This window comes from Dryobates pubescens, chromosome Z (genome assembly GCF_014839835.1).
Source record: "Dryobates pubescens isolate bDryPub1 chromosome Z, bDryPub1.pri, whole genome shotgun sequence".
In the NCBI taxonomy this organism is placed as follows: domain Eukaryota; kingdom Metazoa; phylum Chordata; class Aves; order Piciformes; family Picidae; genus Dryobates; species Dryobates pubescens.
In genome coordinates, this window is record NC_071657.1 from 106,546,977 (window position 1) to 106,562,461 (window position 15,485).

The 15,485-nt window shown below is 42.3% G+C and overlaps 1 protein-coding gene across 1 annotated transcript in view; it reads left to right on the forward strand.

Annotated features, from left to right (window-relative positions):
- The first annotated feature begins 486 nt into the window (after window positions 1-486).
- LAMB4 (laminin subunit beta 4) overlaps window positions 487-15,485 on the forward strand; it is a 45,275-nt gene continuing 30,276 nt past the window's right edge. Inside the window, exons 1-10 of the mRNA XM_054178258.1 lie at window positions 487-520; window positions 1,683-1,840; window positions 6,170-6,305; window positions 9,197-9,270; window positions 9,885-10,073; window positions 10,668-10,731; window positions 11,284-11,498; window positions 12,837-12,957; window positions 13,457-13,645; window positions 15,030-15,209. Of these exons, the coding sequence (XP_054034233.1) occupies window positions 487-520; window positions 1,683-1,840; window positions 6,170-6,305; window positions 9,197-9,270; window positions 9,885-10,073; window positions 10,668-10,731; window positions 11,284-11,498; window positions 12,837-12,957; window positions 13,457-13,645; window positions 15,030-15,209 (1,360 nt within the window). The remainder of the gene's footprint in view (window positions 521-1,682; window positions 1,841-6,169; window positions 6,306-9,196; window positions 9,271-9,884; window positions 10,074-10,667; window positions 10,732-11,283; window positions 11,499-12,836; window positions 12,958-13,456; window positions 13,646-15,029; window positions 15,210-15,485) is intronic.

The following is a 15,485-nucleotide window of genomic DNA, read 5'->3' on the forward strand; positions in this document are numbered from 1 at the left end:
CTGCCAAAATCTTGGTATCAGACATTTCTCACTGGCATCTTCATTAACACTTCAGTCTTTGTTTTAAGTTAATTAAGGAAAACAAATCTCCAGAGAAAGATCTAGATCTCTGCAAACAACCCTGCTGAATTTAGTTACAATTAAATAGCTCATATTTGAGGACTACAATATTCATGCTGATAGTATTGTTTTTATTTTACACTAAGTGTGAGTATGTTTTCAGAGCCTTCTGAGAAAGCCCTTTTGAGGTATCCCTCTGCTTTCATGTTTCTTTCAGTCCCAAAATTTCCATCATGAGAAATTTTCACTAGAACAAAGTCAAGGACAGATTTCCTTTTGATCTTTATAGTTTTGTTATGGCTCTGTCTCTTTGCTGAAGTCTTGCTCTGGGTAAGCTTACATGTAAGGGGTGCCTTGGTGAGGCAGAGCACCAAGTGACCTAGCTGTTCTCTTGCAGTAGTACCAGTTTGAATTTCACAAGGAGGCATGAAGCTGGGGCTGGCCATCCTCTTATATCTGAGTAAGTACAGATGTTACAGTTACTCTAAGACAGTTTTAAATATTGTCATGTGATTTACATATTTCTCCAAGACTTTGTTAAAGTGCTTCTTTTAAGTACACTATTAAGACAGGTAAGACCTTATTTCCCACCCTCCTGCTTAGGATATATGAGGGATACAAAACATTAAAGTACAAATAAAAGGTACATGTTGTAACTGAGCCTGAATCAGGTCCTGAAAGGGAGAATCGGTTTCTGCTTATGAATAATGAGTGTGGATCTGCATAAATAGGAAGAGCAGGCTGACCAAAGTTAGGCAATGCTTTGTACCTAGAGAATCAAGCATCACTCATCACCTGAAACATAGCCTGAGCCACAGACTGAAATCTGGTTGTAAAATACTGTATTTTTACCTTTGTAATTGCACTACCGTTTCTAGCTTTGTGTAGGATCTTCTTCTATTGATTGGTTGTTTTTTTCAACGGCAGTTTTTTATAGCAAGTTGAGCCAAGTAAAGCTGAAGAGATAAAGCATTCAAGGTAGCCATTGCTGTTCAGGATGGAACTTGTCTAAAAGCACAAGCCCTGTAAGGAAAGTCTTAACATAATGAAGAAAATATTTGAAGTTGTTTCAGACAAAATGAACAAAAAGATCCTGCCATTATTCAGAGAATTCAAAATTCTTCTGTTTAATTATTAATGACCATTCAATAGTATCTGAACAGAGGATTCACTGCAAATCATCAGAAAATCTGATGTCAATCACGGTCTAATTTCCACCACTGCCACTTGAAATTAACAGAAATCATCAGAACTAACACAAATCTGGCTCTGCTCACAGAGTCAATTGAGATGCCTGGGATTCTGTTGCAGGAGTGCTGGCTATGGGTATGTAGAGAGCATAATAAATTATTGCTGGAATGTTTACTGTGCAATGATTTGCATCTTTTAGCATAGATTTGCAATATGGTAGTTGTATATTTTTATAGTGATTTTGCAGCAGATACATTCATTATCAAAGCTCTTCGAGATTCTACCAAATTATTTTATTAAGTACAATAGGAGTACAGGCAAAGGATAATGCAGTTTTCTGCTGATGCTGAGATTTAACTGATTTTGTCTGAAGAACACTGTTGTGTATAAAACTCAATTTAATTTCTCTTTGATCTTGTTTTTTTGCTCAGTGCTGATAAGACTCTACCATGCACAGGATGACTGTGATGCTGGGTCCTGCCACCCAGCTGCTGGGGACCTCCTCCTGGGTCGAAGCAAGCAATTAACAGCCTCATCAACCTGTGGGATGACTGGCCCCCAGAAATACTGCATTATAGGCTACCTAGAGGTTAGTTTGCCCCTTCATTTTTAATAAAATGAACTCTGCTTACTGTCAATATTTTCACCTGTAAAAGGAATTTGCCCAGACTAGGAAGTTTCTGTTGGATTTATCTGAATTCTTGTTGCAGTTTGAGCTGGGTGCCCGCTGCTGTGTTTACTTCCTGTGTCAAGAAGTCCATCCCAGAGGGGTGGACACAGGAAATTAGGTATTTCTTACCACAATTCTTTGCACCATTTTAAGATCCAGTGCAGGGTTTAGCACTTCCTCTTTTCTTCCTCCTCCATCAGCTGGTAACTGGGGGAGATGTCTCCTGGCTTTGGGCCTGGCCTACTGAGACTAGCCTAGCAGTGGGGTGGGGGGAAGAAGGAGCCCTGGGGGTCTTGGGTGTACCCTCAGGTGGGGATGGGATGTCTCTGGGTCTGTTTTGGGATCTTTCTTTGTCACTGCACTTTTGGCTTTCTGTAAACATTCACTGCTTTCTATTTAAACTTTCATCACTTCTGCAATCCGTTTGTCTGAGTTGTTTATTTCTGCCTGTGGTGGGGAGAGGAGCTGCCTCAACCCATCACAATTATCATTGTTATGGGTTTAAGAACTGGGATGTCTTAACCACAGAGAAGTCCTCCAGGAGTACCAGAGAGGTGCAGGGAGGCAGACACCAGAAAATGTAGCCTTTTGTTATTTCATTCTATCATGCCTGCATCTACCCTATATAAACGGACAGCACAGGCTGTTCTGCCCCCTTTTTCCCCTCTCTCCTGCTCACATCACAGACTGCTAGCTCTTGTTTGGTATTTTGGGAGAGGCTTTTGTCTTTAGTGGCCTGGCTAATTTTTACTGCATCATTTGGGCCTGGGTAGAAAGATATGGGGGGGCAGGCATTGAGGCCTGGTGTTTTGGCATGGTGGAGAGAAGGTTTTGGCCTAATAAGGTTGTTGTAAGCCCAGGCTGGAGGGAACTGGGCTGAGGCTGAATATGAATTTTGCATATTTTGTATGGTTTTGTACTGTTGTATATGGTTGTGAATAGTACTTCCATTTAAATTCCCCATTCTTTCCAATCCTGTGTGGAGTGCTTTTCTTTTACTCTTTTGGGGAGGGGTAAAAGAGTTTCTGTCCCCTCTAAACTAAGACAATCACCAAAGAGTGTGATATAACAAGGCTGTGCCTTATTGCAGCACATGTGGAGGGTTTGGCAGTGATGTATAGATTCTCAAGAGGAGGACACATCCATGAGATGCAAATGAACACAGGGATTTCTGAAGGAGCTTTGCTCTCCCAGTCCTTTTCCCAGTCATATCTTCCTGGCATTAAGTGAATGGCTACTTTTTAGTTTTGCTCATTAAAAGGAGCAATAAAAAACCCAATATTTTCACTTGCCTGTACTTTTCCTTTCAATGATATAAATGCAGACTAATTCAACAGAACAGCTGTTCTGCAATAATCCCTGTGATTTAATGCTATTTCAGCTTATCTTGACCCCTGGTGACTGTGTCCTGAAGAGAGCATAAACTAGAAATTCTACTACTTTGCAGTGCTTGAGAGATACAGGATTATGCTCTAGTAGTATTCTGCTCTATCAGCATGTGTCACCTGTAGTATATGAGTCCCACTCAACTCAATTCTCTTTCTCACAAGCACATTTTGCTGGAGGCAGGCCAGCAAACTTTGTATCTTGCAAAGCAAAGTTCTTACTCCTCTAGGTCCCTTCCTGATGACCTGTGTGTCAGGCATCATGATGACAGCAAACATTACATGTAAGAGAGTATTTTAATCAACTGGTAAGCTGCCAAGAGTCAGGACTCAGATGATGTCTTATTGAGAATTCAGGTTAAAAAAAGACCAAACCAGAGTTCAGCTGCTTTGTGTTTAAAGAGAAGCACTGCAAATAATCTTCAGTGTTTAATGCGTTTTGTTATTTCTAAATGTATTTCTAAATGTTTTTTGTCCTATGGTTGGATTTACTACTTGCACATGTTTGATGGTTTAACCCCCACACATTAACAAAAGCTCGGCTGAACGCAGTTGGGGAAGCGAATGGAGCTGTATTTTACAAGCAATGATGGAATGCAATGAATATATACAAAATATACAGTATTTACAATATTATACAAGTATTTACAGAAAGCAAACAGCACAGAACTCCTCCTTGGGCAGGAGGGCACTGCCCCGCTTCCCCCCAACCCTCCCCTCCCTTCACCCTCTGGTTAATTAGAAGAAAAGAGAAAAAGGAGAGAATGTTAGAGGGATTTTTAACTAGCTCAAAAGTGTCATTAGTAAGTCAGTAATGCTTATCTCAAGTTCTGCTGATAAGCGGACTCTCTGTGTCCAGGACAGCATGCATGCCAGCAGAAAGAGACACAGTGAGACCGAGAGAAAAAGAATGTGCCAGGTATTGCTATGGTACATCTCACATCTGACCAATGAAACTCGTTTAGAATAATCTTTGTTTTCCTTTTTACACCCACGTGTTGATTTGCTCTGAATTTTTTTAAAGGCACAGCCTAAACTGCCACAACATGTTTTGAAAGGAAAAGAAAGAGGACCCAGTGTTGAGAAAAGTATAAAGCTGCACAGTTCAGATCTGGGATCTGCCAGACTTGCCTTATGTGAACATACATGCGTGTGTCCTGTGGGACACAAAAGAGTTATTTTTATGAAGCAACCTTTAAAACAAGTTGACTGAATATCTCATCTAGATAAAACAGGGAGTGGATGTGTGCAGTTCTGCCAGATGCCTCAATAACCTAAGCTCTCCTTACTAGAGATTGTGAATGAGGTAACAGAGTAATCTTTGTATTTCTGTCTCATCTTCTAAACTATGCATTCATACACCTATTGAGTATGTTGTAGAATGACATAATACGTATTTATTGTGATGTTTAAAAAGCATGCATTATGCCATACTTGTAAATCAATATCTCTTTGTTTGTTTAAATGTGAATAATTCTGATATTTAATAATACACAGATGAGCAAAATATTCCTAAAACTTCACTGTAGATCCTGAGTATGCCAGGCACTGTGCCTCTCCCCACTTCCCCTTCTGGGTTGTCTCCAGCCCAGCTCCACCGACTCCCACTTTCTGTTTTCAGCAGCATCCCTGCCAGCCTTCCTTCCAGCCATGGGCGCCGAATCTGTGCTTCCACCTTCAGCTCCCTCTGGGGTGCTGTGTTGTCCCCTCTTCCCTCTGCCAGTGTCCCTGCAAGCCAGCCAGACATTACTTTCTGCTTTGGCTTATCTGCAAGCCCTCATGCTCATGTGCTGCCAAAATCTCATAGTCTGTCTGTGTAGTGCAGCCACCCCTGGACAGCTTGAGCAACCCCTCCAGTGCAGCCACTGGTCATATGCTTCCCCGTGGTCCTGCTGGCTGTGATCCTGTGCTGCTTGGGCTTGTCCACATGATTCAACATGTCGTCTCCCAGCCCAGCATGTCTCAGTTCCTTATGTCTCTCAATCCCCCTTGTATCATCTTAAATAGTAGCTCCTTTCCCTCTCTTTCAAAGTCCTTTTGCAGACAAAAGCCTCTTACCATTGAGATATTGGCTAATCATTGCTACCTTCATCTTCTGCTTGATACATTTTCAAACAAGATCCTCTCCTCCTACTGACATCCTGATTTTCCTTCTTTGCATCATTTTAAAACTTTCTTAGTTTCTGTTTTTCTACAAAAGGCGCTGACAGTGGTCAGGATGGTGGTGTCAACTCAGGCCACCTATTTACATTGTACCTGGATCCAGCCTCGCCTTTCATTTGTACAACAGCATCTGTCTGCTGCTCCTGGCTGGGTCTCTGAGCTGCTAGAAAATATGCAAGAGGGAAGAAAATTGTAAAACTGATTTAGTGAATGTTCCTCTCAAGGCTTCTTCACATCTTGAAAGATCCAGTTCTCTCTTGTATTCCCTCTGCCTCTTCAGTGTTATCTCTGGACGAAAAGTTTGTACAGCCTTTATGAGACATGAATAAAAGCTCAAGTTTAAAAAAAATTCTCCTGAGGAACTCTTGCAGAACAAACCTCACAACAGGTAAACCCAGAATTAACACCTTGACAAACTTATTTCTGTGCTTTTACTGAGATCTCTTCTCCATAACTGAAAAAGTGTATTTTTAGCAGAGTTTGCCTGGAGCAAACTGAGGCCAACATTTACTACATACATGCTTTGTGCATGCAATCAGTTTCTTGAGCTTGTCCTTTATATATGAAATCTTGAGTGATTAAAAGCACAGGCACTCAAAGCAATATGACAGATTTAGGTTTTGCAGTGGCACGTGTACATCCACTGGATATTTAGGTAAGAGACCAAAATCACCTCCTATTCTGCTGTTTTGTTTTCTAGGCTGAACAGAAGTGCTTTCTCTGTGATTCCAGATACCCATATAATCCCTATACACAACACAACAGTCACTTGGTTGAAAATGTTATCACAGCTTTTCAGACTGATAGGAAAAAGAAGTGGTGGCAGTCAGAAAATGGTAAGTTTCTTTAAGAAAATATTACTGCAAAGCGTTACTGTGAGATTTATGTAACTGACGCTCACCAGGTTGCCTTCATGCAGAGATGAAATGAAGCTGCATCTATTCTTTGATTTGGTATTACTGAGTGATTTAAACCTGTTTGTGTGTAGCAACATAGAATTTCAGAAATGCTTTTTCACTACAGCTCTCCCAGAGCCGGCCAGAGGACCTGTGGCAGTGTTGGTTTATACACAGTAGCCACGTATTTTTCACATTGTATCTGCCTTTCAGGGAGATGTGGTTTGTGGCGAAAGGTACACTTGCCCACAGATGGGGAGTGACAGAAACACAAACACACATTTAAACAAACAAACAAACAGTGCTTGCAGTGTAAAGCACTAATAATCTAGGAAATAATTAAACAAACCCTTATTGCAATGTGTTAATTTTGTCACAGTCTTCTCTGTAGTAGAGTTCTTCACTGATATCATAGAATAGTTTGGGTTCAGAGGGACCTTTAAAGGTCATCTGTTCCAACTCTCCTGCAGTAAGCAGGGACATCTTCCACTAGACCAGGTTGCTCAGAGCTCTATGCAACCTGACTTCAAACATTTCCAGGGATGGGGCATCTGCTACTGATTTGGGCAGAATGCTCCAGTGTTTGATCACCCTCATTGTAAAATAAATTCTTCCATACACCTGGTCTAAATCTACCCTTGTTTAGTTTAAAACCATTATCCCTTGTCCTGTTGTAACAGGGCCTGATAAAAAGTGTGTCCCAATTTTTCTTAGAGATCTCCTTTTAAGTATCGAAAGGCTTCAATATATTTTCCATGAAGCCTTCTCTTCTCCAGGCTGAACCATCCCAACATTCTCTGCCTTTTCTCACAGGTGATGTGTTCCATTCTTCTGATTATTTCTGTGGGCCTCCTCTGAATCCGCTCTATCACGCCCTTGTCTTTTTTGTGCTGCAGGCTCCAAAGCTGGACACACCAGAATCAAGCAGAGGGGGAGAATCACCTCCCTTGACTTGCTGGCCACACTTCTTTTGATGTAGCCCAGGATATGGTCAGCCTTCTGGGCTGCAAGCCCACGTTTTCAGCTCAAGCCCAGTTTTTCATCCACCAGTACCCACAAGTCCTTCTCCACAGGGCTGCTCTCAAAATCTTTTCATCCCCCATCCTCTAGTGATACTGAGGGCTGCCCTGGCTTAGGTGCAGGACCTTGCTCTTGGCCTTGTTGAAGTTCAGGAAGTTCACACAGGCTCACTTTTTGAGCTTGTCCAGATCCTTTGGGTTGGCTTCCCATCCCCCAGCATGTCAACTGCACCTCTCATATCTGTGTCATCTGCAAACTTGGTGAGAATGCACTCAATCCCACTATCCTTGTTGAAGATATTATCCTTACAGCTTCTCTGTGAAGGCATATGAGAAGGAATCACATTTACTTTATCTTATTTGACATGCAGCAAATATGTAAAAAATATTTCACTGTGTGGAAATTAAGGTATAGAAAAATATTTTAGTTCTGGTTTTGACTGTCCAAATAAAAATTCATAAGTCTTTTATTTTTGTGGAATTTGGAAAGGAACTCCCACCATTTTGGGACACCACTGACAGTAAAGCTGTGGGCCAGCTGTGAGGGGATGTCTCATGTACAGCCTGATCATCAGGAGCACTGGGATGCTGTCTGCAGATGTGAACAATGGGGCTGTTATCTGAATTCTTTACAGTGAATCCACTGAACTGTGGGCATTTTCCATGCTCATTGCAATTTTGGAAGATGCCTGATGTGATAGCTCTGCTTGTGACCAATTTTCAGTCTGGCAGTATAAAAACGTTTAAGGGATCTGTTTAGCATGAAGAAAAGTCTGTATTTTTATTATGTTTTGTTGTTGTTTTGTTCTTTTTCTTGGACAAGCATAGAAAGGTTGAACAGGTTTTTTAAAATTCTAAGTGGTTGCAGGAAGACATAACTGGTTAGGCCACACTTTGAGCACTGTGTCCAGTTCTGGGCCCCTCAGTTCAGGAAAGATGTTGAGTTGCTGGAACGTGTCCAGAGAAGGGCAACAAAGCTGGGGAGGGGTTTGGAGCACAAGCCCTGTGAGGAGAGGCTGAGGGAACTGGGGTTGCTTAGCCTGGAGAAGAGGAAGCTCAGAGGAGACCTTATTGCTGTCTACAGCTATCTGAAGGAAGGTTGTAGCCAGGTGGGGGTTGGTCTTCTCCCAGGCAACCAGCACCAGAACAAGAGGACACAGTCTCAAGCTGCACCAGGGGAGATTTAAGCTGGATGTTAGGAAGAAGTTCTTCATAGAGAGTGATTGGCCATTGGAATGGGCTGCCCAGGGAGGTGGTGGAGTCACCATCACTGGAGGTGTTTAGGAAGAGACTGGATGGGGTGCTTGGTGCTATGGTTTAGTTGATTAGATGGTGTTGGATGATAGGTTGGACTCAGTAATCTCAAAGGTCTTTTCCAACCTGGTTAATTCAATTCAATTCAATTCAATTCCATTCAATTCAATTCAATTCAATTCAATTCAATTCAATTCAATTCAATTCAATTCAATTCAATTCAAGTCTAGTCTAGTCTAGTCTAGTCTAGTCTAGTCTATTCTGTTTTAATCTTACCATCACCATCAAATGATGGTGATCTTACCATGCAAATGATCTGAACAGGACCTTTAGCTGTCTTCTGCAGTCTCACTAACATGCACTATTGTCAGTGCCAGAAAGGCAGCACATTGCATTGTCCACAAAAGGGTGATCCAGCTGCACGACAGCTTAGAGCACCGAGGATGCCTTAAGGAGCCCAGCTGCTGTGATGGAAAAGGCATCTTGAAATTCCCTGTGGAAAAGAACCTTTCCAATGTGTGTGTCATGCTCTTCAGGTAATGTTCATTCTCTTTTCAGGCATTGACCATGTCAGCATCAGATTGGACCTAGAAACTTTGTTCCAGTTCAGCCACCTTATCCTGACTTTCAAGGTACATCTTTTGCCCAAGCTATTATGTAATGGTATATGCTAATTACCTAACCACGAGAATAAATTGCTTAGAGAGGCAGTGAAAGCTCCATCTTTAGAGGCTTGTAAGAACTGATTAGATAAACAGCTGTCAAGTGTGATTAAGTTACAGTTGATCCTGCCTTAGGGGAGCAAGATAGACTGAGTAGCTTCCTATTCATATGCCTTCTGATCCTATTTTCTGAGAATTAAATCAGTAAAAATATAAATTGCAAAATTGAGCCTTAAATTTTAGGACTTATCTGAACTGCAGTTGCTCTTTCAAATTTCAACCTTCTCATTGTGATCTAGATCTCTACATTTTTTTTCCTACAAAATTCCTAGATTGTTGTGATAAACTTCCTTACTTAAAAGGTAGTTTTGTATCTAAATGAAAATTTACTCTTTCCTTTTGCATGAGAGTGGTTCATAAGAAGAATCCATCTTCTTTATGGAGTGATGTAACCAGGGCTTGTAGTGACACAGAATTTTAATTGGTAGCTGTTGGCATCCCCAAATAGGAATGTCAATACCTCAACCCCTCAGGTGTCTTATCAATGCCTGGTTAAAAAATTCTTGAAATAATGTTTCTTGCAGACATTTCGGCCTGCAGCAATGCTGGTTGAGCGCTCCACTGACTTTGGACAGACCTGGAAAGTGTTTAGGTATTTTGCACAGGACTGTGCAGCTTCTTTTCCCAACATCTCGTCTGGGCCAGCCAAAAATATGGGAGACATCATTTGTGATTCAAGATACTCAGACATTGAGCCCTCCACTGAAGGCGAGGTATTGCCCTGTGTCTGTATGAATTCAGATAATATGTGGCTGCTTGTCTGGAGCTGAAAGTCTCTCATGTGTTTCCATCAGATCCATTTCCACAGATTCTAAGATGTGAAATGCTGTTGACTTTACTGAAGTAAGGAGGAAACAACAAACACTGCATTTTACCATCACTTTCACACCCAAATTAACTAGTAAAACAACATGTACAAAACCTTCTAGTGTTCTTTCCCAATTGCCAGATTCACATAGAAGTCTCCCTTAAAAAAGATCTTGACTCTCCATCAGTTTCTATCCTAAAGGCAGGGGACTGTCCTTCAATTTCTTTTGGTGGGAGCTCATCCTATTTCTACATCACTCTAGAGCATTGCTTTTCCTTCCCTCTGACATATCAATACACCAAAAGGTCTTTTTGCCTCACTTAGCCAAGGCTAGATTAAAAGGGTGACAGCACTTGCTGAATTGGGGCCACGGCATTGTTCTTTTCTTTCAGGGGATCGGTAAAGTGGTATTAGTAACTCTGTAATCTCAGGTGACAGTCTTTACATCCAGTAATAAGAGCTTCGATAATCTATAGAGCTGTATTCATTTGTTTTGCAGGTCGTTTTAAAAGCTTTGGATCCCAGCTTTGAAATAGAAAATCCCTATGTGCCATATATCCAAGGTATGGACAGCACAGGTTTTCTCTAGAGATGCTTTGATAGTGGTTTTTTTCACTGCAAGAATCAACAGCTCAGCTGGTCTAAGTCAACAATGTTGAAAATTAGGTACCTAAAGATCTTAGAGAGACACCCATATTAATAAATAAAATAGTCCAGTCTTGTTCTCTAGCCTTGAAGGCAAACAGCACAGCTCTGCAGACCTCATCTGTGCAGCTAAACTGCCTTTCCTTCTGGCATCAAGTGCCCCAATCCACACTGCTTTTTGGGAGCAATCCCAGCGGTGTGCACGATCCCATGAAGGCAGTGACTGGGAATATACAGGTTGGCCCTAGCCAGAGCCATAAAAGGGGGATCCTAACACATATGCAGCTGTGTACCAGGAGTGGGTCCACGCCCTGGCACTGTATAGGTTACTGGTATTAGACAATATCGGATAATTTTCACTGTTTCTTCAGTATGGGGGGTAATTCTCAGATGACTGATCCAAGCTGAAGATTTCATGCTGTTTATTTTTGAATGAACTTGGGATTTTGTTTTCTATTCTTTCCTTCCAGAGCTCATTACATTGACAAACCTAAGGATCAATTTTACTAAACTCCACACCCTTGGGGATGCTCTGCTTGGAAGGAGACACAGCAATCCCCTTGAGAAGTACTACTATGCTGTCTATGAGATGGTTGTGCAGGGCAGCTGCTTTTGCAATGGCCATGCCAGCCAGTGTGAGCCTGTGCAGAATCTGCGGGGAGATGTTTTCCATCAGTCTAGGATGGTGCGTGATCAACACTGTCTCCAACTGTGGCAGTCCCTTCCTGGTATTTGGGGGAAAGGAAGAGATGGAGGAAGAGAGTGGAGGGAAGAGCTTTAATGATCTTTAGATTGACCATTTGCAACTCCAAGTCGTAAAATGTTTCAGTACAGGTTCTTTTATTTAAAACCCTGGGTTGGATTGCTCAGAAGCTTTCTCTTTGTTAGCACTAGCAACTGGAACAGGACATGTTGGTAATAGTAGGAAAATACCAGAGCTCTAACGATGCAAATGTAATGCAGTAAGTAGCCTGTGGTGTGTGTAGACTTGAATGGCCACTTGTTGAGTGCATTCCACGCACCAGCTGGGCTCAGCGGTTCTGCAGAGGGATAGGAGGTATTGGCACAAAGAATAGCTGATAATGCAAAGCTAAGCCATGAAAAATGGATTATTAAAAAATTCAGGAACATGATTGTAGATTCTTTCTATCTGGGAACAAGACATTTGTTCTCATGGAAACTATGTATCTGTATATAGAGACCTGTAGGGGGAGAGAATTAAGAGTTGAAGTCTCTTTCAATACTTCTTGAAGTACTTTTCTTAAATGGTCCTCAGTACTTTAAAACCTGGGTTAAAGTTACTGAGTATTCTCCAGATATTTTGCTCAAAAGTGAGAATTATGTCAGCTGAGGGAGCCAAAGAGCTTTGAATTTTCCTGATATTGCTGAAATACTTTCTCCTCTCCTCTCCTCTCCTCTCCTCTCCTCTCCTCTCCTCTCCTCTCCTCTCCTCTCCTCTCCTCTCCTCTCCTCTCCTCTCCTCTCCTCTCCTCTCCTCTCCTCTCCTCTCCTCTCCTCTCCTCTCCTCTCCTCTCCTCTCCGAACCTCTCCTCTCCTCTCCGAACCTCTCCTCTCCTCTCCTCTCCGAACCTCTCCTCTCCTCTCCGAACCTCTCCTCTCCTCTCCGAACCTCTCCTCTCCGAACCTCTCCTCTCCTCTCCTCTCCTCTCCTCTCCGAACCTCTCCTCTCCTCTCCTCTCCTCTCCTCTCCTCTCCTCTCCTCTCCTCTCCTCTCCTCTCCTCTCCTCTCCTCTCCTCTCCTCTCCTCTCCTCTCCTCTCCTCTCCGAACTGAACCTCTCCTCTCCTCTCCTCTCCTCTCCTCTCCTCTCCTCTCCTCTCCTCTCCGAACTGAACCTCTCCTCTCCTCTCCGAACTGAACCTCTCCTCTCCTCTCCGAACTGAACCTCTCCTCTCCTCTCCGAACTGAACCTCTCCAAACCTCTCCTCTCCTCCCCAAACCTCTCCTCTCTGAACCTCTCCTCTCCTCTCTGAACCTCCCCAAACCTCTCCTCCACATTGCAGGTCCATGGGAGATGTGTCTGCCACCATAACACTGAAGGTGTGTCGTGTGAAAGATGTAAAGATTTCTACAATGATGCTCCCTGGAGGCCAGCTGAAGGGACACAAGATAATGCTTGCAAACGTAACTCAAATTATTTTGTTAACACCCAAGAGGCTGGGGGGTCAGTGTAACACAGATCCAGCCCAATGCATAATGGTATAGTTAGGTTTCTGGGTTTCCATGCCTTATCTAGAGGATTCCTGTATCCATCAGTGATCCTGCTCTGGCAGTGGGGTTGGACTCAATGATCTCTGGAGGTTGTTTCCCACCCCTAACACTCTGTGATTCTGTGATCTGTAACAAATATTCAGCTAGATTTTTCTTTAGTGGAACAGTGTTCCCCACTGTATCAGGACACTCCCTTGCGTGGTACTTTTCCAAGTGCAGGACCCAGTTCTGTTTTAAGTCGTCCAAGGCTCCTCTCCATCTGTAAAGCACAAGGTCTGAGATGCTATATTCCTGCTGAGGCACTGAAATCATGTAAGCACAGGTCACTCTGTGTTAATGGTACATAGCAATGGTGACAAGACAACAACAGGAGTCATTGTGTGAAATAGCCCATTCTTTGTTTTGATTTCAGGGTGTAACTGCAATGGCCACTCTGGCAGATGCCACTTTGACATGGCTGCGTACCAGGCCAGTGGTGGGGTCAGTGGTGGTGTTTGTGAGGACTGTCAGCACAACACCACAGGGCAACACTGCGACCAGTGCAAGGAATTCTTTTACCAGGATCCACTCAGAGTCATCTCAGACCCTCAGGCGTGCCTCCGTAAGCTTCTCTTTCTTAGCTTCTGTAAGAACTACTCAAATCAGCGTGGTTCAGTTTCTCTTTGATCTGAACCTATGGCATCTCCATGCTTAAACAGTCATGATTGTAAAAATGTACCTGTAACATCCAAATTGTTTTGGAACTGCTGCTACTGTTCAAGTAGCTGCATGACTGCATCATTGAACTGGCATTGTAGAAAGAGCTGCATATTCCAACTCATTGGTAAACTGAGCTTAGAAATGCACTAAGGCTGTCATCTTTCTTGAACAACATCAATATAAATGTGAATAGCAGTAGAGCTGTTGCTTCTCTGATAGTCAGGGATTACAGAAGACATGCAAAATGGTGGGAGGATTAATAACTTTTGCTAGATACCTACCATATTGTGGTAGTTTTAGGCTATACCTTTAAAAATTTTCCACAGATCTTGAACAGAAAGTGGTAGAATGTAAATAAATCACCATTGGGCGTAAGAAGGAAAATAATAATAGCTCTAAACAATCCCATTGGAGAGTTATCTACCATAAGAATTAGTTTGGTAAATAATTTCTCTCTTTTTGCTTCTTTGGCTCTGGCTGAAGCTTCTCCTAGATATACTTGTAATGGTACAGATGTTTTATAGATGCAGTGCTTTCTGGACATTATACCTTGACTGCATCGCTTTTGTTGTGACTGGTATTAACAATAACTTCTCTCTGCTTTCTTTTCTCTCGTCCCTTTCTGTACAGGAGGGTAGGGAAGGAGGCAGGGAGGGAGAAGCTGTTGCAGCTCCCCTGCTCTTTGGCCAGGGGGGTTCTTGTGCTGTTTATAAATTGTAAATACCTGTAAATATTGTAAATACTGTATATTTTGTACATATTCATTGCATTTCATTGTGGAGTGTAGTTTAGCTTGTAAATACAGCTTTCATTTGCTTCCAACTGAGCTGGCAAAATTTAATGTTGGAGGGAATTTCTCATCCCACCACAAATATGCAAGAAAAATAGTCTTTCAGGCATAAAGGTAATTCTGAAAGATGAGCTAAATTCAGTAACATAGGATGGGGAAAATGTTCTAAGTATAATTTAACTGGTGTGAAAAGTCTTTAAGTAGCCAAGGGGTGACTACCCAGGAGAGGGGTGTGGTAGATGTCAGCTCTGCTGTGAGAAATGGATAGTGCCTTAGGAAAAAATGGAATGCATCATGAAGGCATTCTCATAATATTTATTGACAGCAGCTGTACATTAACTTTAAAGTATCCAACTCAGCAAACATGGATGAGCATCTCTAATCTTTACAAGAATTCTGAATTTGTGCCTACCAGAGGCTCTATAATTGTGTTTCATGCTTATATCTAAATGCTCTTTTTCATATGTGCCTCTATGCTTTTTTTATGTGCCTGTAGCCTGCAGCTGTGACCCAGAAGGTACATTGCACAATGGCACGTGTGAAAGCCGCACAGACCCTGCTCTGGGAACGGTCGCAGGCCAGTGTCCTTGCAAGCAGAATGTGGAGGGTGTCCGCTGTGACAAGTGCAGGGCAAACCACTACGGGCTGAGCAGCAGCGACCCTCTGGGCTGTCAGCGTGTGTAAACCACTTCTTTTATTCTTCTGTCTAAAGTATTTTTAAGAGATGAAGGTAGCTGAATGCAGAGATGCACATACAAATGCACTACCTGCTTCACAAAATACCTGCTTGCCTACTATAACTTAGTGTCAATGACATTTAATGTTCCTGGTGCAGCATCTGAGACTGAAAAGACGTAAAGTTACTTGCAGAATACATGCTATACTATAACAGATCAGGCTGTTGTTAATAGAAGGATTATTAAATATGCAAATTATTTGAAAAGGGCAATAA